At 34.0% G+C, this 27,771-nt stretch overlaps 1 protein-coding gene across 1 annotated transcript in view; it reads left to right on the forward strand.

The window, feature by feature from the left end:
• Nucleotides 1-27,771, forward strand: part of LOC111141672 (ubiquitin protein ligase E3 component n-recognin 3 (putative)) — a 246,766-nt gene that overhangs the window by 80,219 nt on the left and 138,776 nt on the right. The window contains exons 14-24 of the mRNA XM_022494416.1: nt 1,646-1,774; nt 2,430-2,482; nt 2,586-2,719; nt 3,084-3,168; nt 4,938-5,080; nt 7,632-7,728; nt 13,924-14,065; nt 15,945-16,049; nt 17,090-17,263; nt 19,145-19,605; nt 25,765-25,853. Coding sequence (XP_022350124.1) covers nt 1,646-1,774; nt 2,430-2,482; nt 2,586-2,719; nt 3,084-3,168; nt 4,938-5,080; nt 7,632-7,728; nt 13,924-14,065; nt 15,945-16,049; nt 17,090-17,263; nt 19,145-19,605; nt 25,765-25,853 — 1,612 coding nt within the window. The remainder of the gene's footprint in view (nt 1-1,645; nt 1,775-2,429; nt 2,483-2,585; nt 2,720-3,083; nt 3,169-4,937; nt 5,081-7,631; nt 7,729-13,923; nt 14,066-15,944; nt 16,050-17,089; nt 17,264-19,144; nt 19,606-25,764; nt 25,854-27,771) is intronic.

Here is a 27,771-nt window from a genome sequence, read left to right on the forward strand (position 1 = left end):
TACCTGATCAGGAAATGTTAATGAAACTAATGATTCACCCACTCCAAATTCAAGTATGTATTCAGGCTTTTATTTTATTTTATTTTATTTTATTTATTTATTTATTTATTTTTTTAAAAGATTTTTTTTTTTTTTTTTATTTATTCATTTGACAGAGATCACAAGTAGGCAGAGAGGCAGGCAGAGAGAGAGGAGGAAGCAGGCTCCCCGCTGAGCAGAGAGCCCGATGCGGGGCTCGATCCCAGGACCCTGGGATCATGACCTGAGCCGAAGGCAGAGGCCTTAACCCACTGAGCCACCCAGGCGCCCCCAGGCTTTTATTTTAATTGAATTTCTTGGTTATGTGGTTTGTTCTTTATTTTAATTTAATGCCTTAAATTTACATTGTTCTTATAGCCAAAATGTTTGAAAAAAATTTTTTTTAAACTTAGGTATTTTTGCTAGATTATAGTTTGGTCTTTTTTTTTGTCCTATGAAACTTATATTTAGTTACAATTTCCCAGGAATTCTTTTCACTGTATTTACTCATAGGGAAGTTTCTTTCTTTCTTTTTTATTTTTTTTTATTAACGTATAATGCATTATTTGTCCCAGGGGTACAGGGCTGTGAATCATCAGTCTTACACATTTCACAGCACTCACTATAGCACATACCCTCCCCAATGTCCATAACCCAACCACCCTGTCCCCATCCCCAGCAACCCTCAGTTTGTTTCCTGAGATTAAAAGTCTCTTATGGTTTGTCTCCCTCCCGGGTCCCATCTTGTTTCATTTTTCCCTCCCTTCCCTCGACGACCCTCATAGGGAAGTTTTTAACATACTACAGCACTGTTTTGAGAGTCAGGAGACCCAACAGATTTCTAGCATTAGTACTACATCAATTTAATTACCATGTTGTTTGGGGTAATTTGATTCTTAGTTTCCCCATCTGAAAAATGAGAGGAGAGAAAAGAGGATTTTCAGGCATAAGCACTATGGTTTCTTTCAGTTCTAATACTATAATTTTGTGGGCCAACTGCTTATGTATAGTAGATGGACTGGCACTTTAATTTATTTTTCCTGGCTATTTTAGATTTTTTAATTATCATTGAACTTTCACACTGCAGGTTAAGAGCAAGTAAGAGATGAAGTTATGACTGTGCTTGGTTTTAATTGATGCAGGACACAAATACATGAAGAATTAAACATTAATGTTATGAAACATTCTAATCTGACCTTCTGTTACCTGCTAATTATTTGAAAAATGACTAGTTTGGGACAGTCAACTTTGTTTTATACTTATTGCTGTGTTTCTTTAAGCATAACTTAATTTTTTTTTTTCTTGAGAATGAAGGAGTTAAATGTAAGTGTCATTGATTCCTTATGAAAGATTTCATTGAAAATTGTTATAAGTGTTTCCTGGAATCATGGAAAACTAACTCATGTATAAACTCCAAAAGAAGGGATTGTATAAAGCATAATGAGCACTTAAAAATTTTAAAATATGTATTTGAATTGGATATTTTAAACTAACATGGGTCAGGATGTCATGCTTATGCTCTGATCAATTTATAAAATATTTTGAAATGATTGTTCACTGTAACATGTTTTTCATAAAGATTAAATTTAGAAGACTTCTTTAATTTACTTAATTTTTGGTTTACTAGGCAAGTCTTGCTGAAATCCATAGCAATATGTGGGTAAGAAATGGTCTACAAATCAAAGGACAAGCTATGACCTATGTCCAGTCTCATTTCTGTAATTCCATGATTGACCCTGACATTTACTTACTACAGGTAAGCCAACTTGATAATGCAGATGTTGTACTTTACAAATATGGGATTAGTTTAGAGAGGTGACTCAGTGATGACACAAAGAGGTCATTGCTCTTGAAAGAATTTATTACTTAAATTTCCCAAGAGAAGGAGGCATTCGATGCCACACAGAGCCGCAGGGGAAGCATTCGATTTTGGTCAAGTGGTAGGAGCAGGGGCAAGGGGCAATCCTAGAGCAGAACCTTTTTTGGCATTTGCATAGGAAGGACAAGACAGGGCAGGGGAAACAGTTTAAGATTGGTTAGTTTGAATAATTCCTGTGGACTTTGGGGCATCAGAGCTGTCCTTCCCGATTTGGTGCTTGGTCTTGGGTTGGTTTAGGGCAGGGGGAATATTGGCTTGCTGTGTGAGAGTTAGATAAAGGCGGTGATTGACTTGCTTGTAAGATGTTTACTGCTAGGTAAGTTGTTTACTGTCTTTAGGAATAGCTTTAGGAATATTTACTATTCTTAGGTAGATGGGAGAGAGGTGGTCTCTCTCCATGTCGCAAGCCACCCCGCCCCCAATGTCAAAACATAAGATACAGAACACAAACAAACAACATAATAAATACAAGAAATGAAACAATATTGAGAAATAAAATTTCTTTCTTTTCTTTTTTTTTTGTCTTTTAAAGGTTTGTGCTTCTAGACTTGACCCAGATTATTTTATTTCATCTGTCTTTGAAAGGTAAGCATAGTTTATTAAGACAGGTATTTTAGGAAGTATTTGGAATTTAAGTTGATTTTGTTTTAACTTAAAAAAAATCTGTCTCAAATATTTCTTATTATAGATTTAAGGTAGTGGATTTGTTGACAATGGCGTCACAACATCAAAACACAGTACTTGATGCAGAGCATGAGAGATCGATGTTAGAAGGCGCTCTTACATTTCTTGTGATTCTTTTAAGTCTTCGTTTACATTTAGGTAAAAAGCACTCATACTAATGCTTGGGTATTAACTATCCTCCCTTTCCTCCCCTCTCCCTGTGGTAGTAACTTGCTTATGGAAAAAAGAAAAGGATTTGGATATTTTTAAACATTGTTTCAAATTCTTGACATGATGTATAGTTATTACTCCTTTTAGAATATCCTTTAAAAAACCCTTTATTTAAGGGAGCTGCAAACAGTAGGTTATTTAAACTGGTTATATTTGGGGCATTGCAGTCTTTGCTCTTTAATTTTTGAAGCTTCTCATTTTTAGTAAAACAGCTTAATAAAAAGTGTGGTAAGTTGTTTCTTTAAAATTTATATATTTTCAGGTTTATTAATTCTCTTTTTAATTGTTTTAGGGATGTCTGATGATGAGATTCTCAGAGCAGAAATGGTAGCCCAGTTGTGTATGAATGACAGGACACATAGTTCATTGTTGGACCTTATATCCTTTTAAAAGTTTAATTTTTTGTTAAATATAGGATCTAAACAATGATTTGTACAGATTAAAGATATATCACTTTTGTGGTTAAAAAATATTTTTAGAGTTGAAAAATAGTATGGAAAAGAACTTCAGTTTGTTCAACTGTGTGTTCAGGGCTAGTGGCAGATGTTTTTGCCATTGTTACCTCTTAGGGAGCTCTTACAGGCCTTGGTTAGACTTCAGAACTGATAGCTCTGAGTACCCAAGGATCTGCCCTTCTAGGACAGCATTCCTGAAAGGAAGCTGGACATTTTGTAAAAGGCAGCTAGGTCTACTTTACTGTATACCTAGGTTGGAATTCATGGCTTAAATTTAAAGGCATACTTTATAATTATTACCAGGGTTTTAAATATTTTAAGGATTTTTTTTTCTTAGAATTCAGTCTTTTTTTTTTTTTTTTTTTTTAAGGATTTTATTTATTTATTTGAGAGAGAGAGAGAGAGAGAGAGAGAGAGAGAGACAGAGAGCATGCTCTGGGGCAGGGGCAGAAGGAGAGGGAGAAGTAGGCTTTTCAGTGAATAGGGAGCCCTATGCAGGGCTTGATCCCAGGACCCTGAGCCGAAGGCAGACTCAATGGCCTGAGCCACCCAGGCATCCCTTAGAATTTAGTCTTAAACCAAGAGGTTTTTTTTTTTTTCTTTTCTTTTTTTTCTAAGGATTTTATTTGACCAAAAGAGAGAGAGTGAGCACAAGCAGGGACTTCGGCAGGCAGAGGGAGCGGGGGAGCAGCATACTCCACCGCAGAGCAGGGATCCCGAATGAGGGGGCTTGATCCCAGGACATGGGCTCAGACCTAACCGACTGAGCTACCCACGTGCCCCAAGCCAAGAGGTTTTTAAGGGCAAAGATTATATCATCTATAAACTTACAAAACTTATGGTTCTTTGGGTAGGACAGAATATATAATACATACTTTATTATTTTTTAAGTTATTGTTAATAAAATTTTAGACAAAGATTGTGTTATTTTGTGATAAGAATTTATTTTGTAAAATTTGGACTGAGTTTACTTTGCATATTATGAATATGGAATAATTGGCTACAATTTTGTGAAATAACTTCTGTGGAATGCCTATGTGATAACCTTGAAGACTTTCATAAGTGGCATCAATTTGATGTTTGATAATTTCATTCAACTGTTATATATGTATATAGTGCTGTAACTGAGCAAAAGCACTTTTCTGTAACTTTGAATTTAAAAAATTAATTAATTCATATGAAATCAATGGAAAAAGGATCTTTGTGGCTTTCTGGTTTTCTTCTTTGTAAAAATTTGTTTAGCATCGTTTTCATTTTTCTTTGAGGATGACATTTTGCGTTTTTGGAAAAATAGTCTGCTCATAAAAATCTTGGCTAATTTTTAGCATACTGTTTTTGATTCTCTAAAGGAAGGTATAACATTTATAAAATGAAGAAAATGGAGATAAATTTTAAAAAACTTTTTTTTTCATTTCCTGAGATTTAGCTAATTTCTTTGGGGGGAAATAAACTTGGGAACTACTTTAGCATTTAATTTATTAATAGGCTTCTAGATTAAAAATATTTTAAAAGTTCACAATTAATAAAAAGTTATTATTGAGCTCTTGTACTGTATAGCCCTCTTGTGGCCAATTTTATATATTACAGCCAATTACTCCGTTTTAACAAAAGTAGTTAGAAACTAGAGTACCTTGGTAATTTTATACTTAAAAGCTGGATTTAGGCATTTTTTTTTCTTGACACATACATCATATTCCAGAAAATCCAAATCCCAAAAGTGGCATTATTCCAGGCAGTTACAGTTTTGAATCAGTTCTTTCAGCTGTAGCTGATTTTAAGGCTCCTGTTTTTGAACCTGGAGGTTCTATGCAGCAAGGCATGTATACTCCTAAAGGTATGTTTATATGCATGAACATTTTCTTTCAAAATCAGTTTTCTGAATGTGATTTGTTGTGTATAGTACAAGAAAATGTTTTGCTTTTTATGTATTCAGGTTTGAGTTTTTATGGTATATGGTGATATTGCTTCTATTTATTTACAAATCTATGGTTTTATGTTATAGTAAACTGTTTTAGATGACTCTAAATTAGAAGAGGAACTTTATATATAAATTCTAGTTCATTTTTATAAGTGAATCAACTCTAAATGAGCCAGAAATTATAAAACTATATACTTAAAATTTTTTAAAAATGTATTTGCTCTCTAAATTTGATTTTGAAATAGTTCTCAGCACCCCAAATTTAACTTGAAACAGTTTAAAATTAAAATCTGTATAGAATATTGATTACATTTTCTTACATTTTTTTTTCCTTAAGTGGTTGGTTTTCCAAGGTTTTCTCCCTGGCTTCATAGAGACATGCTTGACAAGAGCCAGAAGTAGGTGAAGTCTTCATTCACAGTCTTGTCTTTCTTACTTTCACATGTTCACTAATCTAAGTTAAAATTCTGAAGGAGGCACTTACATGCTTCTTGACTTCCTCAGGACGCTTGTCTAACTGAAAACTGATGCCCACATAGAAGCTGTAAATAGCACATCCTGTTTGGCAAAACACAGCAGAATAAACCTGATCATGTGGGATTTTTTTCCAGGAGATCACAAAGGTGAATCCAGAGTCTCTGGTTGCAGTGTATATTCCATTAAAGGAAAAGCACAGAGAATTATTGTATTGTAGAGAATACTTTGCATCTAAAGTTCAGGTGAATTTTTGGTGTGGAGTAGTACAGTGCTTAATAAGGTGTAATGTGAGGATTACCTTTGTCATACTTACTTGTGGTCCTTATTAAAAATATGGGTTTCTATGCCTCAGCCCCAATCTGCTCTCATCAGGATCTCTGGGGATAGATTCTGGGAATCTGTATTTTTAACAAGCTCTATAAGGTGATTGTCATGCACAGTAAAGTTTGAGACACTGAGATGGAGCATTGGGCTTTTGAAGATTAGATTTAAGAAACTAGTTTTCATATACAAATACAGTATTGAATTGTGTTAGTTTGTGTGATATTGAGAAAAGCAGTCTCTTAACTTTGGATTTGACTTATTTGTAAAAAGACAGAATTGGAATACATCAGAGTTTTAAAGGCTTTTTAAAAGTGGTTGAAATAAACCTTTAGTTTTGGGGAACTAAACCTTAAGTAAATCTGTTACACAAAACCAGTGAAAGCAGACCTGCTCTTGTTAATGTGGGTGTGGGTAGTGGACATCATTTCTCATCTGTTTTGTCATCTCCTTGCTCCTGAAGTGGCCCCAGTTAAACTTCTGTGGGAGTCCACAGAACACTAAAGTCTGCTAGACTAGTTAATCACTGAAGTTTTCTTCTGTTGCTATGGTTTTATAATTCTGGTAAAAAACATTGGCATTTTAGTTGTACAGATTAATAGATTTAACAGTGAAGGACAAGAAATGATAATAGATATAATAACAAAGGTCTTTGTCTTTGTGGAGGCCTGTCTTAAGGATCTTAAGTCATACTTATGAGAGATAATTTAGGATGAATGAATGGTCTGTTACATGAAAATAGGGACAATTGTTAACAGTTTCTTATGCCAGGAAGTTGAAATTACAGTAGATGTATAGAGAGAAACTTAAGCTTCTTAATGTTTTCAGATGCTAAGAATTTTGCTAGAATGAGATGGGAAAAAATATATCTAGGCAAGATATACTCTTGAGGCAGTGGTTTCTAAAATTACTATTCTCAGGCCATGTTGTAGATTTTTACCACATCTAAATATCATCTCTTTTATTATATACCTAGTTGTATATAATAAACTGTATATACAACTGTATATCCCTAAATGGATTCACTTTTTTAAACTTTACCTCCTGCTGAGCATGATTATTAGTGAGATTATGGGTTTTATATACAATGTACAATTTCCTAATATATGTTATAATTGTATAGTTATTAAAATGAAAATCTTTGTACACTTAAAATCATCTGTGTACTACCAGTTATACACATACCACACATAAGGTGATGGTTCCTAACTGTGAAGACGGTAAGGTGATCAATGATCAATTTTTACAAACCAAAATATTACAAAGTAAGACTCTTAAAAATCAATAGCTCATTAGTTTTTTAATTTAGTTTTCATATTTATATATCTGAATATTTTCAAAGTTGTTAATGCATTGTGTTTCTTACATTCTGTTGGCACTTTACAAAAAAAAGATGAACTAAACTTTTATGGTGAAGCTTTATCACATTATAACATCTTTTTTACATTATAATAGTTTTTGCTCATTAGTTCTTGCTGACTTAATATTCATAATGATGAAATTATGATTTTTGACTTAGAATAGTAGTCACAATATCAGGCTTATTAAAGCAAATATATAATCAAATCAAACTATCCCATCTTATGAATTTAAAATATACTTAAATGTACTTAGTCATCAAGGATTGACTGAAGTCAGTGTTTTGTTTCTACTTTCTTTTGAATAATAGCTGAAGTCTGGGATCAGGAGTTTGACCCTGTCATGGTCATTCTTCGAACAGTTTACCGTAGAGATGTGCAATCTGCAATGGACAGATATACAGCATTGTAAGTCTGTTGTTATATTAGTATAATAATGGGTGTTTTCTATTTATGTAGAAAAATTTCAGTTATAACACAAATGTGATATGCTATCATTGAAATATACTCTTAATCTTTAGGAGAGAAAATAATATTTTGAGATTAAAAAAATGTCTGCCAGATATTTTTGTTCTCAAGATTCTTGATGCAGAATCTGATAAATTTTATAAAATGTCAGAAATAGACATAAATTAAAAAAAACACACTTAGTTGCTATTTGACCAGTCAGATGCAAAACCTGGTTTTATGTTGTTCTACTTTTAAACCAGTAGAGGAGGCACAAGTTAAGAGAATAAAATTGTCTGCTATCAGAGATGATGAGTATTTACAAAAAGTGTGGTGATGTTGCTGTGTTTTTCACAACTGGGAAAATAGCTAAAGCAAATTGAATTTTACTCATAAATATTTAACAAAGTGGTTCAAAATGATTGCAGAAAAAAGTTTTGAAGAATATCTTTTCAATGAAGAATTCATTTTCGTTTGCTGTTTTTGTAGACTATTTTAAAAATGTTGTATTGCTGAACATCATATAATATCTTTTATCTGATTTTCTAAAGCATATATTAAATATTTAAAAAATTTTATTTTTTTATTTTTATGTTTTAAAACAAGTTTTAAATGATAAAAATTTCTTTGATCTTGAGAAAATATTTGTCTATCCAAGTGTAAATATAGATATTAGGTATAATTGAAACTTCTCTTTTGCCAAGACTTTGCAGTAAAAGATACATGTTGAATTTTTGATCCATCAGAGATATATCTGAAGTAGTATGTAATGTAGAGTTTTAGCAGACCCCTCCTTCTCCTCAAAACAAAGACAGAAAGCAACACCTTGTTCAGCCATCAGCATCTCTCTCTACCTTTCTCTAAAACCCTTGGAGAAATAGTCTGAGGTTCTTCATACTCTTTTTCTTAAAAAGATTTTATTTGTTTGAGAGAGCGAGCGAGCACGTGTGCTCAAGCAGGGGAGGGGCAGAGGGAGAGGGAGAAGCAGACTCCCCACTGAGCAGGGAGCCTGATACGGGGCTGATCCCAAAATCCTGGGCTCAACAAGTGAATGGAAGGCAGACCCTTAACTGACTGAGCCACCTATGTACCCCTGGGAGAGCACTTCTAATCGTCTGTCTCCAGTTAACCAAGGTACCAGGTGCTGCTGGTTTCTGAGCCTTTTGAGGATTCTCTGGTGTTACTTGGATTGATGCTCAGCTTTCCCCATTGCCTTCTTGTGATTTGGTTTTCTTAACGCTACTAGATGAGTTAACCAGGTGTCCATATGCTTCCTAGTTAACAAAATCTTTAATTTTTTTTTTTTTTTGTGACTTTCCCCATCTTTGTGGCTTTTGTCCTTTAAAAAATACCATCACTAGGGTGCCTGGGTGGCTCAGTGGGTTAAGCCTCTGCCTTCAGCTCAGGTCATGATCCCAGGGCCCTGGGATCGAGCCCCACATCGGGCTCTCTGCTCAGCGGGGAGCCTGCTTCCTCCTCTCTCTGCCTGCTGCTCTTCCTACTTGTGATCTGTCAAATAAAATAAAATCTTAAAAAAAAAAAATACCATCACTATAGTTCTGTTGGAGTTTTGGGTGAAAGTAAAATTAAATACTTACATTCATTCTTTGATTTTTAACTTCAAGTGCTGAATTTGTAACTCACCTTAATTTGCATTGCCTGGATTACTAGGTGAGATTGAGCTTTTAAAAAATCTGTTGATTTCTTTCCATGTTTCTTGCTGTGAGAACTGTGTATGGATTATTTTTTGCCAGTTTTTCTATTAGGTCGTCTAAAGTTTATTAGTTCTCAAGTTTTCCTTTTTACATTTGATCTCTAATCCATCTGGAATTGATTTTTGTTTGTGGTAGTGATTCATTCCTTTCTTACTGATTTGTAATATGCTAATTCTGTCATTTATAGTTGATCCTCATTGTTTGCAAATTCTTTATTTGCAAATTTGGCTACTTGCTAAAGTTTTGAATCCACAATTAATACTTGTAGTTTTTCCTGGGTATTTGCAGGTGTGTATGAACATGCAGAGTGCATCAGCTGAGGTTAGAGCAAAGTTCTGCCCTCTCTTCCAGCTCTCATACTTTAATCAAGTATTTTTTTGGGGTGTATTTAATGCTATGTTTTTGCATTTTTGTTCTTTTTGTTTGATTTTGCTATTTAAAGTGGCCCCCAAATGTACCACCAAAGTGCTGTCTGGTGTTCCTAAGGGCCAGAAGGCTTTGCTGTGCCTTCCAGAGAAAATTCATTGTTAGATATGCTTTGTTCATTCATGGATTATAGTGTTGTTGGCTGTGACTTCAGTGGTAATGGATCACTCATATGGTACATTCAGAAAGAGGGAGAGGAAATTCACTGATCTGTACATGAGGTCATTCCCAAAAAGTGTTAAAATAACACTTGTAGTGTGTGATGAAGCTATGGGAAGGTTAAAAGCTAAATTTGTGGACTCGTGAATGAAGACTCATAAAAAAAGTGTGGCGGATAGCTTTGTTGTGAGGCTGAAAGCCAAAGAAATTCCTTTCATGTTTAGCAAGGGTCAGGAAAATGTTAAGCCTTTTTTGCTAGTGCTTGGCTGGCTTCCTGTTTCAAAAGGTAGTAAGGTACTATAATGTGAAAAATGTTAAATATACAGGCAAGGCAGGTTTTGTAGATCATGAGGTGGAAGAATTTTAAAAATACTTGCTAAGAGTTAGAAAAGGGTCCCGTGAAAAAGCAGATTTTTCATTGTTATAAGAGTGTCTTGATTTACAAGGACATTGACAAATGTAATGCAAATGGAATTTTGATTAACAAAATTGACCTCAACTTACAGGAACCTAATCCTGTATTTCTTCTGGGAGCAATAATTAAATGTTTGTGGTGATTTTATAGAACATAACTACTGTTAATAAAGGCACTTGACTGTATCAGATATCTTTATGTGTATAGATCTGTATCTCTTTTGTTCAGTTTGTAAGTTAATCCCATACTACCACAAATATTGTTAAGTTTCTCTTCTTTCTCCTCTTCTTACTTCTCTTCATTCTCCTCCTTTCTTCTCTTTTCTATTTATGATATTTATTCTTGGCTCTTTGCCTAGAATTATACGATGATCATGTGAAACTTAATGATGAAACATAATTGGATTTTGATTGAAATCGTGTTGATTGAAATTAATCAATAGCATTTAGATTAATTCATGGATTAATTTGGTGAAATGCCATCTTTTTAAGTTTTTTTTTAATTCCAGTTAGCAGTGTTATATACAGTGTTATATTAGTTTTCGGTATATAATATAGTGTGATTCAGCAACACCATACATCTCCAGGTTCTCATCACAACAAGAGCACTCTTTAGTCCATATCATCTGTTTAACCCATTCCTCCCCTTTGCCCCCCATCCACCTCCCCTCTGGTAACAGTTTGTTCTCTATACTTAAGGACTCATTTCTTAATTTGTCTCTCTCTCTCTCTTACTTTTTTCCCCCTTTGCTTCCTTGTTTTGTTTCTTAAATTCTACATATGAGTGAAATCAACTTGTATTTGTCTTTCTCTGACTGACCAATTTTGCTTAGCATAATACTCTCTAGCTCCATCCATGTTGTTGCGGATGGCAAGAGAGATCATGAGGGTCGATGAGGGGGGTAGTGTAGAGGGAGAAGCAGGCTCCCCACTGAGCAGGAAGCCAGATGCAGGACATTATCCCAGGACCCTGAGATCATGACCTGAACCAAAGGCAGGCACTTAACCTTACTTAACTAACTGAGCCACGCAGGCGCCCCTCTATGTTTAATTGTCAAAGGACTACCAGATTGTTTCCAAGTCAGCTTTAGCTTTATACTTTCCCATCAGCAGTGTATGAGGATTCCAGTTTCTCCTTCTCTTACTAACACTTATAATCTTTTTGATGATAGCCATCCTTGTGGGTGTCAAATAGTATCTCATTGTAGTATTGATTTGCATTTTCCCTGATGGCTGATGATGTTGAGCATATTTTTATCTGTTTATTGGCCATTTGTGTATCATCTTTGGAGAACTGTCCAGATCCTTTGTGCATTTTTAATTGGAGTATCTTTTCACTATTAAATTTTAAGAGCTCTTTATATATTATGACTAGTAACACCAGAAATAGGATTTGTAAATATTTTCTACTATTCTGTGGGTTGCGGGTTATCTTTTCACTTTTTGAATGTATTTTGATGCACAAAAGTTAATTTTAATGAAGTTCAATTTATCTAGTTTTTTCTTTTGTTGCTTGTGCTTTTGGTGTCGTATCTATTGCTTAATCCAAGTTACAAAGACTTATGCCTATGTTCTCTTCTAAGAGTTTTATAGTTTTAGCTCTTGTATTTAAGTCTTTGATGCATTTTGAGTTAATTTTTACATACGGTATAAGGTATGTATATAAGTGGTCCAGCTTCATTCTTACTTAGGTAGATATTTCTTGAAGTTTTGACAGAACTTGCGTATCAACTACCTGGCCTCATTTTTTTTTTTTTTTTTGAGGGGGTTGTAATTTTAAAAATAAATCACTTTCTTTAAAGCTTATAGTCTTAGGATTTTAATTTCTTTTTGAAAGGGATGGTCAAGTTATATTTTTCTAGGAAACATTTTGTCTTAATATATAGTAATTAAAAAATTGTCTTTGCCTTTTTTCATTCCTTTTATTTATTTGTGTTTGGTGTTTCTTATTCCTCATCATCTTATCAGAGGACTGCCAGTTTTACTATTTTTTTTTAAGAATAAACTTTGATTTTGTTTCTTCCTTTTCCCCCTTGTTTTCTATTTTGTACTTTTTTCTTCTTTATTATTATCTCCTTTCAATTTAGTTCGGATTTTTTCCCTTATACACTTAGTTTTTGACATTTTACAAAAACAAACACATTTAATACTGGGAGTTTCCTTCTAAGTACTGCTTTAGTTGTATTCTACAACTGAATTTGTATTTCACAGCTTTTTTCTGTATAGTTTGAGTTCTAAATTTTAAATTTTTCTATTATGATTTTAATTATGTGTGAATTTCTAAGAGCATTGTGTTATAAAATGTCTACATGTCTGAAGTTTTGGGTTATCATTTAGTGGATTTCTAATTTTATTTGCTTTGTGACAAGTGGTTGTGGCCCATATATCCATTCTTTTGGTATTTTTTGAAATTTACTTTCAATTCTAATACTTTGTAAATTTCCCTAAATAATCTAAATGCACTTAAGATTATATGTATTCTCTAATTATTGGATGTTCTTTAAATGTCTTTGGTTCAAGCCTATTAATGATATTTAAAAACCTTCAAAATCCTGGGGCCCCTGAGTGGCTTAGTTAAGTGTCTGACTCTTCATTTTGTCTCAGGTCATGATCAGAGGATTATGAGGTCAAGCCCCGTGTGTCTCTGTGCTCAGTGGGGAGTCTGCTTGAGATTCTCTCCCCTTCCTCCTCCCCACATGCACATACTCTCTCACTCAAATAAATAAATAAATCTTTAAAAATAGTCTTCAACATCCTAATCAGTTTATTTTCTTAGGCTTTCTGTTAGAAATGTGTTAATATCCTTTATTATGTTTGTAAATTTGTCAGTTTCTTGTGTAATTCTCTCAGACTTTGCCTTTTGTGTTTTGAGTCTGCTGTTATTTGAGGGTGAAGCTTTTCAAAGGTGTCAGCTTTATGTGGAATCTCAGTTCCATCTCTAAACCTTGTATGAGCCTAATACCTTGAGATCTGCCTGCTCAAGGACTTTGAAATCATTGGTAATCACATTGTTAGTGCCTTTTTTTTTTTTTTTTAAGATTTTGTTTGTTTATTTGACTGACAGAGATTACAAGTAGGCAGAGAGGCAGGCAGAGAGAGAGGGTGGAAGCAGGCTCCTTGCCAAGCAGAGAACCCGATGTGGGGCTCGATCCCAGGACCTTGGGATCATGACCAGAGTCGAAGGCAGAGGCTTTAACCCACTGAGCCACCCAGGTGCCCCTCATATTTCTTTTTTCTAGTTTTCAGCTTAGGTCTCCCTACTCATTTTTATTCTATACAACATGTTTATTATGAAAGAATAGCTATCTGTTTGGCATTTTTGAGCAATTTAATTAAAAATGGTACTGCATAGAAAAATATGAAAAAAATTATAGAAAACTATTTAAACCACAGTTTAATCTTAAATCTATCACCTAATTTTAGTTTTGCTTTATTTTTACAGTTTAAAACAGAGTGGAAAATTCCCTGGAAATCCCTGGCCTCCCTATAAGAAAAGGACGCCACTGCATCCCAGCTATAAAGGTCTCATGAGACTTTTGCACTGTAAAACTTTACACATTGTGCTATTCACTCTGCTTTACAAGGTACAGTAGTAATTTGAATAGAAAGAATCAGATTAGAATTAATTTCCATAATTTTCAAATAAAAGTGTTAACAGATAATATTTACATAAAAGTACTATTTATAAAGCAAAGTGTATTTATACTAAATACTATTCATATTAAAGGGGTGTGAGGATATGTCATAAACACATATATGTGAATTCTAAGTTGAAAGTGGAGTAACTACACCATTCTTTGTGGGAAACTATTCATCTTACCCAGTTTCAGATAATGTTAAAAAACATTAATATAGAATATGTTAATAAAACTCAGAAAATAATTCTTAGTCATTTTTTTCTTAGCTTTTAGGTTACTCATTTGAAACTGTAGGATTCACCATCATAAGATTTCAAGCCAAAATTTATTTGAGTTTAGTTAGTAATGTTTTATTTATCAAGAAGAGGCAGTATAGTAATGATAGGTCATAGTTGGGAGTCTGAAATCTGTTCTAGTGTTGTTCATACTAGCTGGGTGTGTGGCTGAGCCTTGGTTTCCTCTCTGTAAATCGTGGATTAGAAAGGATGATCTCTGTTGCCTCCCAGCCTACAGTCATCTCCTCCTGACGCTGTTCCTCCCACCATCTGCACTACCTGCCTACTGTTTGTGGAACACCAATTGATAGATACTGTACTGCACAAATTGTAGATGTTACCTTGTATAATCCTCACAATAATTCTGATCTGTTGTTCCAGTTATAAAGATGAGAAAACTAAGGCCAGAATCTGTTGCTCAAGGTCAAATAGCTAGGTATATACAGAATTTGTATAAAACAGGTTTTTAAAAGATTATGAAAGTTTACTGTCTTCACCACTGTGCCAAAGATGAACAGAAAAGCCTTCTTAGTAGTCAAAATAAACATTAGAAAGGCAGCTAACTGAAAGTCTTTGTTCTTTAGTCCGAATAAATTAGCTCTTAGGTGACAAGTACTTTTTTAAGCCTTCCCAGCCATTTGGGCAGTTTCTATGAGGCCCATTCTAGAATGTCCTCTTTTGTACTCTCTTGCAGCTAGCAAGGTATTCCCATAGAACCTCCTCTTTGTACCCCTTCCATCATTTGGCCAGAAGGGTTTCTTATAGTGAGGACAACATGATGGCTGCCAGGCCGTTTTTTTTCTTAGGATATTTTAGGTATCTTCCAGGTAGTAGTTTGTTGCGTCATATATAATGAATGATTATTGTAGGTTAGCCCTGAAATCCTGCATAAGCTATGTAAAGCTTGCAATGTGTAATCCACATAAAGTCAGATTTATCGATGTTTCCTTAGAGAAGCCTCTCTTACCTAGTTGCATCCCTTTTTTCTTTCTCACCCATATAAACCACATACTTATACATATATATACTCATCTGCACAAAATACTCAGGCTGGGAACTTTAATTTTAGAGACATTTTAAGAACATTAATATTCCATAAATATTTATTATGCTTCCAGTTACATGCCAGGTGCTATGCTAAATACATTTGCATGAATTATCTTATTTACTGCACTTACTTATCTGGTATTTTTGTCATCAAGAGAAAGAGTATCAGCAAACGAGGATGCAAAACGTTCTTGTTAAATTATTTTATTAGATACTAGTATAAAATGATGGATTTAGTGGACTACTTAATGTATTACCTTTAGGAATCCATGAACCAGTATTTCTAGATATTGTTTAAAATTCTGTGTGATCTTGAAAAGGAACCTGTTCTTTTGATTTTAGTTTGTCTTTTTACTAAGATGTAGCTTTACTTATTTTCTGATCATGCTGTACATTTATTTATATATATATTATTATGTCATTTTCATCTATAACAACATATTTTTGGGTAAAATATATTGTGCAGAAAAAGTAATTATGAGGCATTTTTTCCCTCTTTAAAGATTTTGATGGATCATCAAAATCTGTCAGAACACGTACTCTGCATGGTTTTGTATCTGATTGAATTAGGACTTGAAAATTCAGCTGAAGAGGAATCAGATGAAGAGGTAAGTTAGTTTCTTATGTTTTTAAATATTAAAATTATAAAATGCCTTAACAAAGGTAGTGTGTCATCTGGAAATGTATTTATGGATTCATCATACACAGAAGATATTTTTAACTACTGGAAAAGGCCCTTTTTGATCTTCAAGTATATATATTCTTTTAGAGGTTTCCCTCTACTTATGATATTATTGAATTTGAAATTTATAATTCATAAAATGTAGATCTAAGAAAAGGGGTTAGTGTACTTTTGGTGTTATGCTGATAGCATTGACTACTGACTAATAATTCTTACGTTAGGATTTCCATCTAGAATTCCTAATAATTTGATTAGGGATTATTTTTGAGTAGCAAATTCTTTTTGGGAAGGTTTTAAGTATATGAAGTAAATATGGGAGAATTTTTAAAGTATTCAAGAATACAGGTTGTTAATATGTTATAGGACTTTAGAAGTATCATTTCCATAAAAACAGTTGTTACTAGAAATTGATTTTACAAGTGTAAGATTCCCTTTATCCCTTCTCTCCAAAAAGACAAAATATAGCACAGCATAGTAACAGCAAAAATAAACAAGTAAAAAGACTAGGCAGTATGTTGTTGTCTAAGTTGAGTCAACATATATTCTTCCGTAGATATTCAAAGATCATTAATATTTCCCTAAGACTAGGTCAGACTTTGATTTTTCAGACTTTCTTCTGCAATTAGTCCACATTAGGATTACTTGACTCTATTATGAGTTATTACTAATAGATGCTGAAAAATATTCTGTACTGTTAAGTATTTCCAGATTGAAAAATGCATTTTTTTCAGGAGAAATTTAGCTGATTTCCATTGGACTTACCCATATTAGTATTGAGAAATTTATTCTTGTATTTTATGTTTGGATTTGTGTTTATTAGCATTTTATAATATATATATTCAAGATGAGACTGTAAAGGATTTGGAAATAAGACAGGCAGTGGATGATTGTTTGGGCTGGTTACATCTACTCTGTATGTTAGAGCAGATTTGACAAGGTTTCATATTCATGATGTTCATGTTTTAGGCATCAGTGTGTGGACCAGAACGTTGTCACGACAGTTGGTTTCCTGGCAGTAACTTAGTGTCAAACATGCGACACTTTATAAACTATGTTAGGGTGAGAGTTCCAGAGACTGCTCCGGAAGTGAAGAGAGACTCACTTGCAAGTACCAGCTCTGACAGCTTGAGTTCTTTACAAGTAAGTGTAGAAGAGAGAAAGATAAAAAGGAAAGACTCTATGTTATGTTGGGGTATATTGTTTAGATCATCCTATGATACTCAAAAGAAAAATGTGGTTTTAGGTAACTTTAAATTGTCTTTTGTTTCCTATTATATATCTAAGCAACTTCTTCCTCACCCATCTTTTTCCTTTAATCTGCCAGAGTTCACGAAGGCCAAAAGTTCTTCAAAGAGAGGTAGATGTACATAATATTTGCATTAACTAGCAATATGGCTTTAACTGGAAATCGGAAAAACACTTTGAAGTATTTGTGTGTATATGTGTGTGTTTAATATGGTTAAATTAAAAAAAAGTTTACTGTGTGTGTGTTTTTATATAGTGATTTAGGTTTAATTTTAAAGAAAATTCATATTACTGAAGTTAAAAAAATACATAGTATTTAATAGTGTGTATTTCTTAGGATTTTGGACAAATTATAAACAGCACATTTAGGTCTGTTTGCATTTAGCATTGTTACTAACATCTTAAAAATGAATGTTTCCTAAATCAAAATAAATTTAATCTTTAATTGCTGGCAGCATGTCCATTTATAGTTTCTTTTCTTTTCTTTTCTTTTTTTTTTTGCTTCTAAGGCAATTAACTTTGATAAAATAAGCCCACACAAATCTTAATATATTGTGTATTTGGATTTAGTTTGAAAACCACCTTTTTCATTGCATGTAGCTAATTAACTAATTTTTAAAAGGCAGAAATGAAAAATCTTAAAATGACATGCCAAGTAACTAAACTTAATCATCTCTAATCTGTACAATTTATTTTTGTGGGTAGAGAGCACTGCATCAGATGTTTCTCTTAGTAGGGTCCATTTATAGGAGCTTTCTTTGCCTTTGACAACGTATTTTTACTGTGAACACCATAAGAATTTTGATTAAACTGAAATCTTAATAAGAAGCAGCTTTTGCCTCTAATGTTGGTACAGAGTACTTTGAAAAATAGTTTGGATGTTAAAAAATAGTGTATACTATAATTTAGCTCATAAAAGCTCAACTGATACTGGAGCATCCTTTCAGTGCTTGCTTAAAAAAAAATTAAATCCATTAAATTGACTCAGATCCTAATTAAAAGATGATTTCTAAGAGCTCTGATGCAGCTTGACTGCTTGAACAAAAGACTATTTAGAAGATAAATTATTGAGAGAAATATTTAAAATTTGTTCAAATAACAAATTATAGTGGTATTCAGATATGACACAAATCAGTTTGGTTTTTCATCTTTATATTTCCTTTTAGTAACTGTGTGTTAGAAGTAATTTTCAAAAAAAAAAAAGAAGTAATTTTCAAACTTTGAAGTTCTTTAGAAATGAAATTAATTAGTAGTTCAGATCCATCAATTTAGGAAAAAATTTATAATTTATAATTTACTTAACTAAAAAAATTTATAATTTACTTAACTAGAAAATGTAGCAAGTTAGTAAAGAGTATAGTATTCTTTTTTTTAGTAGAAGTATAGTTGACATACAATGTTATATTCGAAGAATATAGTAGTCTTAATGAATAGTGGTGGGACATCTTTTATTCCTGTAAACTGGTGAGGAACTTAGTGTATGATTCCTCTTTAATGTGGCTATATATACTACTCAGGCTGTCTGTTTTTCCTGGTAGATAGGCCTAGGAGGCTGAGAAAGAGGTATTATTGTGAATAGCCATCTTTCTCCTCAGAATTGTTTCCAGATTGAATGAGACTAAATATATTTAAGAGAGGTAAAGGGATAGACTTACTCAAAGGACAAATCTATTGAATAAATCCTCAGAGGAAACTTTGAACATTATAGTGCTAACATATTTTTACACTTAACACTGAATAACTTCTCTTGATTTTCTTTCTCTTTTTTAACGGTAGAATTCTGGTACAGCTCAAGTTTTCAGCTTAGTAGCAGAGCGTAGAAAGAAGTTTCAAGAGATCATCAATCGCAGTAGCAGTGAAGCAAATCAGGTGGTTCGTCCCAAAACTTCAAGTAAATGGTCTGCTCCTGGTTCGGCTCCACAGTTAACTACAGCCATTTTGGAAATTAAAGAAAGCATATTGTCTTTGTTAATTAAACTTCATCACAAACTCTCAGGAAAACAAAACTCCTACTATCCTCCTTGGCTTGATGACATAGAAATTTTAATCCAACCAGAAATTCCTAAATATAATCATGGAGATGGTATAACTGCAGTAGAAAGAATTTTACTAAAAGCTGCATTGCAAAGCAGAATGAACAAGCGCATCATCGAAGAGATATGTAGAAAAGTGACCCCTCCTGTACCACCCAAAAAAATCACTGCAGCAGAAAAGAAAACACTGGACAAAGAAGAAAGGTAATTTTTATTTTGATGTTTTAAACATGTTGTCTGGTACAGTTGAAGATTTGATAGATCTCCTTTTTTGGCCATCTGAGGCTAATCACCTGGATGTTTAACATCTATAGTCATAGCTGATTCCTTTGTAAGATAAAGGGAACCAAACACAGTCAGTGCTTGGGCATGTATTATGCTTGAGTTAGTTGGGGATGAAAAGAATGCTGACCCCAGCATTAAATTATTACCCTAAACTTGTAGGCAGCCCCTTTTAGAAAAATTGCTCTTAGTAGGTTATCTAACAATTCTGCTTCTTTAAAAAACTATCCTCAATTCAACTTTAAATGAGAATAGAAAATTAAAAAAAAATACCCTAATATTTCTCAGAATAAAAATTTGATTGTTTTGGTTTTTTGTTTTTTTAGCCTTTTCCAATCTTTCCAACAAATGATCACTAGTTATTGAACAAGTAATTGTTTCAAAACATACTTATAGCTCTAGCTTTTAGAACTTCAGGTTGCTTTTAATTTGTTGTTAAATCATAATGTACTTAAATTTTTTTTTAAATTAAAAGAATTTTTTAAGTGAATTCTACTCCTAATGTGGGGCTCAAACTCATGACCCTGAGATCAAGAGTTGCTTGCTCTACCAACCTAGCCAGCTAGCTGCCCCTGTTAAATTGTAATATTTGTATTTAAAAATAAAAATCTTTCTTGGATAATGTTCCTGTTTACCAGTATAGGAGAGGATGGGGACCAAGATAAGAGATGCTTAGGCTTAGCAGTAAAGTTGATCATGCTCAATTTTGTCCATTACTGAATTTAAAGAGGACATCCAGGTGAAGACGTCCAGTCAGATAAAGGGTTTGAGACTTAGGGGAGAATTCTGAGTTAGCGCTTTAGATGTGGGCATATAGGTAAGTAGTTAAAGGCTTATATGGAAGAGTGTGTATAGTAAGAAATGAGAACACTTACTATAAAACTTTTATAGAATAAGAAAAAAACATTAAAGGGAATGACTGAGAAAGGAATACCTCTAAAGGTGACTGGAAAGGGATGGCTAGAGTGAAAGAGGAGGAACACTGTAGAGAGTGGTGTTCAAGGGGGTTGAGAAGGGAAGAAACAGTGAGATTACACTACAGAAGTTCAGGTAAGATTGGCAGTTCCATTTGATTCAGTAGTTAGGAGGTTATCCTTTGGTAACTGTATCAGGAGCAATTTAAATCACATATATAGTTGTACTTCATTTCTGATGCAATTAAATTTGTTACAGATAATTTATATTAAAAGTATATATAAAAGCCTTCAGTAGATGAAGAATGTAGGAGAATGTGCCTAGGTGGCTCAGTTGGTTAGGCATCTGCCTTCAGCTCAGGTTATGATCCCAGAGTCCTGGTATTGAGCCCTGCATTGGGCTGTCTCCTCCTCCCTCTCCTTCTGCCCCTCCCTTGCACTATCTCTTTCTCAAATCAATCCATCAATCTTAGAAAAAAAAGAATGTAGAAGAGTTTTTTTTTTTTTTTTTTTAAAGATTTTATATATTTATTTGACAGACAGAGATCACAAGTAGGCAGAGAGGCAGGCAGAGAAAGAGGAGAAAGCAGGCTCCCCGCCGAGCAGAGAGGCCGATGCCGGGCTCAATCCCAGGACCCTGAGATCATGACCCGAGTCGAAGGCAGAGGCTTTAACCCACTGAGCCACCCGGGCGCCCCGAAGAGTTTTATTTCTCACAGTACTTCATAAATAGGAGTTGTTATAAATAACTAAAATATAATTTATATGACAGTTCGTTAATTTTGAATCAGTAATTGCCTAAGATTTAATAGATCTACCGATAAAATTAGAAGGTTGAAAAATGAGGTAAAATTCTTATTTTTATTAACCTCTTAAATTGGTCATATTTTCTTGGTTATAGAATAATGTCTTTTATTTTTTTATTTAAAATTTTTTTAAATTTTAAAAATTTTTAATAAACATATAATGTATTTTTATCCCCAGGGGTACAGGTCTGTGAATCGCCAGGTTTACACACTTAGAATAATGTCTTTTTTTTAAAGAAGATAAACTTTTAGTGAATCAAAGTTTATTTTATTTGGTTATTTTGGTTTATTTTGTAACAGTTACTCATAATAGATGTGATACTGGAGTAGATCAGATACCATATTTGCAAAGGCTCTAATGCTGTTATAATAAATAATAGTCTGAAAAAAGGTGTTTTTTTTTTTTTTCTCCCTTTTGGGCTTTGTTTCCTTTGAGTGGTAATGTTGATGATATTGAGAAGTCCTTGAAGCTAATTCTATAGCAGACGGTGAAGGATTAAGACGAATTTATTTGAATCTCACTATGCTTCTCATGTCTTTTCTCAATTTATTTTGGATTTTGGATTAAGTTTTATTTAATAAAGGCCAGACAGTTTATAAACACTTGATGGTGATACAGTCCCAACTACCTCACCTATGGACAAACTTGGCATCACTTCCGTAATAGTAACTCCATAGAAAATAAGATACAAATAGGAAGGAAACCTTTAGACAGTTATAACAATATGCAACCTCAGTGTTTCCACCTCTGGTATAGTAATGGAAAATTCCTGGGTTGTATGAAATCTGCCAGAACTTGTTTGTCTTTTCATTTTTATTTACATTTATGCCCAGTTTTAGAAAAGAATTACCCAAGTTAATAAAAAATTCACAAGGGAAAAATAATTGATACCTTTTTTATGCAAATCACAGAAAGTGAGGATAGAATTTTTTTCTTTAAACAGTTTAAAACAGCATTCGTTTATTTACTCGCTGTTAATGTATATTGAAATGTAGGTGTGGTATGACAGGGTTCTCGACTTACAGTCTCACAGGCTAAAATCAAGGTTACAGTCATAATTATCTGGAGCTTACAGTCTTCTAGGCTTATGTGGTTGTGGGAGAGTAGACATGCATTTTAATACTAGTGCTAAGCAATTACATTTGTGGCTTCCTTATGTTTGGTACATGGAATTATTATTTGAAATATTTTTTATGGATATACTCTAAATGTACATGTAAAGGTGATTTATAGAGTGGCATAACTGATTGTTTTAATTAAAGAAACATAAGAAACTTATAAATTTACAGAGTAGTGATGTAGGAGACCAAACTTGTATTCTGTCAATGCTATTGTTTCTGACAGCATTTTTGGAGGTCCACAAAATGCTTCGAGCATCTCTAGCACATCTTTGTTTCCATTTCTTCTATGGTGCAAATTTTTGTCCTTTGAGGATATATTTAAATTTTTTTAAATTAAATTCAGTTAGCCATATAGTACATCATTAGTTTCACATGTAGAGTTCAATAATTCATCATTGCATAGCCTAAATAATAAATAATTCATAACTGATGAATTAATCCAAAGGAATATTTATGCTTAGGTTTGGAATATAGTTTTATTCTTTGTCATATTTGAGACTCTTATTTTTTTTTTACTTGAAACAAACTAAACTTAGAAGAAAGACATCTTAGTAGAAACTGGGAAATCTCTGGCTTCTGCTCATTCTCTTTTAGGAAAGACCTATTCTTTTTTTTAAATTTTTATTTATTTATTTTTTCTTTTCAGTGTTCCAGAATTCATTGTTTATGCACCACACCCAGTGCTCCATGCAATACGTGCCTTCCATAATACCCATCACCAGCTCACCCAACCTCCCACGCCCCTCCCTTACAAAACCCTCAGTTTGTTTCTCAGAGTCCATAGTCTCATGGTTCGTCTCTCCCTCCAATTTCCCCCAACTCACTTCTCCTCTCCATCTCCCCATGTCCTCTGTGTTATTCCTTATGCTCCACAAATAAGCGAAACCATATGATAATTGACTCTCTCTCTTTGACTTATTTCACTCAGCATAATCTCTTCCAGTCCTGTTCATGCTGATACAAAAGTTGGGTGTTCATCCTTTTTGATGGAGACATAATACTCCATAGTATATATGGACCATATCTTTTTAAAAAATTTTTATTTTTTATTAACATATAATGTATTATTAGCCCCAGGGGTACAGGTCTATGAATCACCAGGTTTACACACTTCACAGCACTCACCATAGCACATACCTTCCCCATTGTCCGTAACCCAGCCACTTTCTCCCTACCCCTTTCCTCCCAGCAACCCTCTGTTTTGTGAGATTAAGAGTCTCTTATGGTTTGTCTCCCTCCCAATCCCATCTTGTTTCATTTTTTCCTTCCCTACTCCCCAAACCCCACTTTGCCTCTCAACTTCCTCATATCAGGGAGATCATATGATAATTGTTTTTCTCTGATTGACTTATTTTGCTCAGCACAATACCCTCTAGTTCCATCCACATCGTTGCAAATGGCAAGATTGCATTTCTTTTGATGGCTGCATAGTATTCCACTGTGTGTATCTACCACATCTTCTTTATCCATTCATCTGTTGATGGACATCTAGGTTCTTTCAATAGTTTGGCTATTGTGGACATTGCTGCTATAAACATTGGGGTGCATGTGCCCCTTCGGATCACTACATTTGTATCTTTAGGGTAAATACCCAGTAGTGCGAATGCTGTGTCATAGGGTAGCTCTGTTTTCAACTTTTTGAGGAACCTCCATGCTGTTTTCCAGAGTGGCTGCACCAGCTTGCATTTCCACCAACAGTTGGACCATATCTTCTTTATCCATTTGTCTGTTGAAGGGTATCTTGGTTCTTTCCACAGTTTGGCGATTGTGGCCATTGCTGCTATGAACATTGGGGTACAGATGGCCCTTCTTTTCACTACATCTGTATCTTTGGGGGTAAATACCCAATAGTGCAATTGCAGGGTCATAGGGAAGCTCTTATTTTTAATTCCTTTTTTTTTTAAGGTTTTATTTATTTATTTGAGAAAGAGAGACAGTGAGAGAGAGCATGAGAGGGGAGAAAGTCAGAGGGAGAAGCCGACTCTCCGTGGAGCTGGGAGCCTGATGTGGGACTTGATCCGAGGACTCTGGAATCATGGCCTGAGCTGAGGGCAGTTGCTTAACCAACTGAGCTACCCAGGCACCCTCTATTTTTAATTTCTTAAGGAATCTCCACACTGTTTTCCAAAGTGGCTGCACAAACTTGCATTCCCACCAACAGTGTAAGAGGATTCCCCTTTCTCCACATCCTCTCCAACACATGTTGTTTACTGTCTTGTTAATTTTGGCCATTCTAAGTTGTATAAAGTGGTATCTCAGTGTGGTTTGATTTGAATCTCCCTGATAGCTAGTGATGATGAACATTTTTTCATGTGTCTGTTAGCCATTTGTATGTCTTCTTTGGAGAAGTGTCTGTTCATGTCTTTTGCCCATTTTTTGATGTGATAATCTGTTTTGTGTGTGTTGAGTTTGAGGAGTTCTTTATAGATCTTGGACATCAGCCCTTTGTCTGTACTGTCATTTGGGAATATCTTCTACCATTCTGTGGGTTGCCTCTTTGTTTTGTTGACTGTTTCCTTTGCTTTGCAGAAGCTTTTGATCTTGATGAAGTCCCAAAAGTTCATTTTCGCTTTTGTTTCCTTTGCCTTTGGAGACATATTTTGAAAGAAGTTGCTGTGACCGTTGTCAAAGAGGTTACTGACGATGTTCTCCTCTAGGATTCTGATGGATTCCTGCCTCACATTGAGGTCTTTTATAGGAAAGCCCTATTCTTAATGTAACAGTAAATCTTACTATTCTTATCTTTTAGATTTTGTTCATATCTAAACATCCTAGCTTCATCTAGCAACCAGTTTGCTATTATTTGTGCCTGGGGTTAAATTGTGGTTTCCTTGCTAGAAAGAATTTTCTCTTGCTACCAACTGACATATACTTAGGAAATTGTGTTGTTGAAAATCCAAATTTTCTGTTTTAATTATTTCACATTTTAAAGTAAATCTTGGCTTTTATTTTTACCTTTTTAAGCCAGTGATCTTCAAACCATCTTTCAGCAGTGGAGGTGTGCCTGAGTGGTTTAGTTGGTTAAGCATCTGACTCTTGGTTTTGGCTCAGGTCATGATCTCATGGGTTGTGAGATCAAGACCCACATTGGGATACCCGCTCAGCGGGGAATCTACTTAAAGATTCTCTCAGATTGTCCTCAACTGTGTGCCAGAGGCTTTTCATACAGTATACACTCCTGAAATTTAGTAAGTCTTAAACACGTCTGATACATATCACTTTATTTCTGTTTAATCTAGGCGACAAAAGGCTAGAGAGAGGCAGCAGAAATTGCTTGCAGAGTTTGCTTCACGACAGAAAAGCTTCATGGAAACTGCAATGGATGTTGGTAAGTTAAAATTTATTAGTTTAGAACTCTTACAATGACACATATTACTTCAGGGATTATCTAGTTCAGTTTTTCACCAGTTTTCAACATTACAGATGGATGATTTCTAGTCTTTATTTAAACAATAGAGCGATGGAGGATCAGGCTGTTATAGCCGGTTTATTCTGTTGTTGCATAGTTTTAATTGTTAGAAAGTTCTTTCTGATGGTAACAGTATGATATCCTATATTTTCTTCTGTTACTTTGTCCTTCAGATTTGTGAGGTTCACCAACATGTATTTACTTAATCTGATTTTTCCTGTGAAATCATCCTAAGACTTTTGAAATAGCTTTCAAATACTTTTAGTGCCTCCTCCTTCCACTACTCTTTCAGTAGTTCTTAAGATCAGTTGCACTTCTCACTTCATTAAGATTAGTGTTAACCTTTGTATAGTGAGAGGGGATGCCATTTTTCTATAGGATAGTAGATTGCTATGAGGAATGTTTTACAAACCTTGTAAGAATAGATTAAATTTCAGTTAATCTCAGTTTTCAGTTAACCAGTATATTCCCTTTCCTGACTACCTCTTGCATTCTAGTGATTTTTTTCTTTTTTTTTTAACTTTTAGACAGAAATGCTGAAATAAAGTTGTGCATTTAGTTAAAGTGTATACATGTATGTGCAAACATGCATACATTCTTTCACAATGTAATCTTAGAAATGACAGTATTTCTGTACAAAAGTACATTCTCATGCACTTTTGTGCACATAAGCACACATAATCAACATCCAGAAGAGGTGTGGGGGTGGGTTAGTCTAGATATAATATTATGTCTTCTGAACCCTCAACAGGTGAGTTTGTGTTCAAGACATAACTTTGATGTAAAGAATACTGTTTATCAGATTAATTTGTTGACTTTCTCATATGAAAGATGAGGATTTAGTTCATTGACACTACTTTTCCTTTTTCTATTGCATCTTCTCTTTCTGGAAATTCATAATCAGTATTATTTTTTACATATCAAATATAATTATAATGTATATGAACTGTTCTCTCTGTAGCCAGTTCCTTCATACTCCTTCATATAAAGTGAATTAATAAGCACCCCTGTTTTTCCTTTCCTCGTCTCTATGTTTTGCCTTTATCAGGTATTTCCTTTTAAATCATTAGGGTGCTAACATTTTCTTTTGCCGTCACAATCAGGTGTTCCATCCAGAGGTTGACTTTAAGTGTTGAGAAATAATAGGACTTAAAATTTTTTTTTCTTAAAATTTTGCTTACTTATTTTTTAAAAAAGACTTTATTTGAGAGAGAGAGTGAGAGAGAGAGAGAGAGAAAACATGAGCAGGGGGAGGGAGAGGGAGAAGCAGATTTCCCTGCTGAGCATGACTGCTGGAATATGGCAGAATATATTTCTGATAAATGAAGTAAGTTACAGACATCATGACAGTTTACCCCTAAATATTTAAGCATGCATGTCCTGGAGTTGAAAATATTCTCCTATTCAACCACAATATATCATATGTAAGAACATTACTTTTTTTTTTTTTTTACAAAGTAAATATCTTCACAATATCAACCTTGATATTATGTTAAACTATGAAATTATTAAATTAAGTTAAAAATTTTAAATTGTTTATGGATCATTTTGTCCTTTAATATCAAAATTCTGTGTTCTGAAGTCACTTCAAGGCAGTCCTTTTTGTGGGAAGTAATGTAACCAGTGTGATACACAGTTTGGCTTATTTGTTTGCAACTTTAGGAGCTAAGAAAAAGGGCTTAGTTAATAATATTTGTGGAACTTGCTTTTATCTGTTGCCTCCCTTTCCCAAGTGAGATAAAACAGATATAGTTTTCTGAGGAGTTGATTAAGCAAAGTACCTAGAGGAGGTTAGGAAGTGCTGTCTTGAATAGGAGAATGGTCACCCTTCCCCTGA

Source organism: Enhydra lutris, unplaced genomic scaffold, assembly GCF_002288905.1.
Source record: "Enhydra lutris kenyoni isolate GAN:26980312 unplaced genomic scaffold, ASM228890v2 scaffoldscaffold1, whole genome shotgun sequence".
Lineage (NCBI taxonomy): Eukaryota > Metazoa > Chordata > Mammalia > Carnivora > Mustelidae > Enhydra > Enhydra lutris.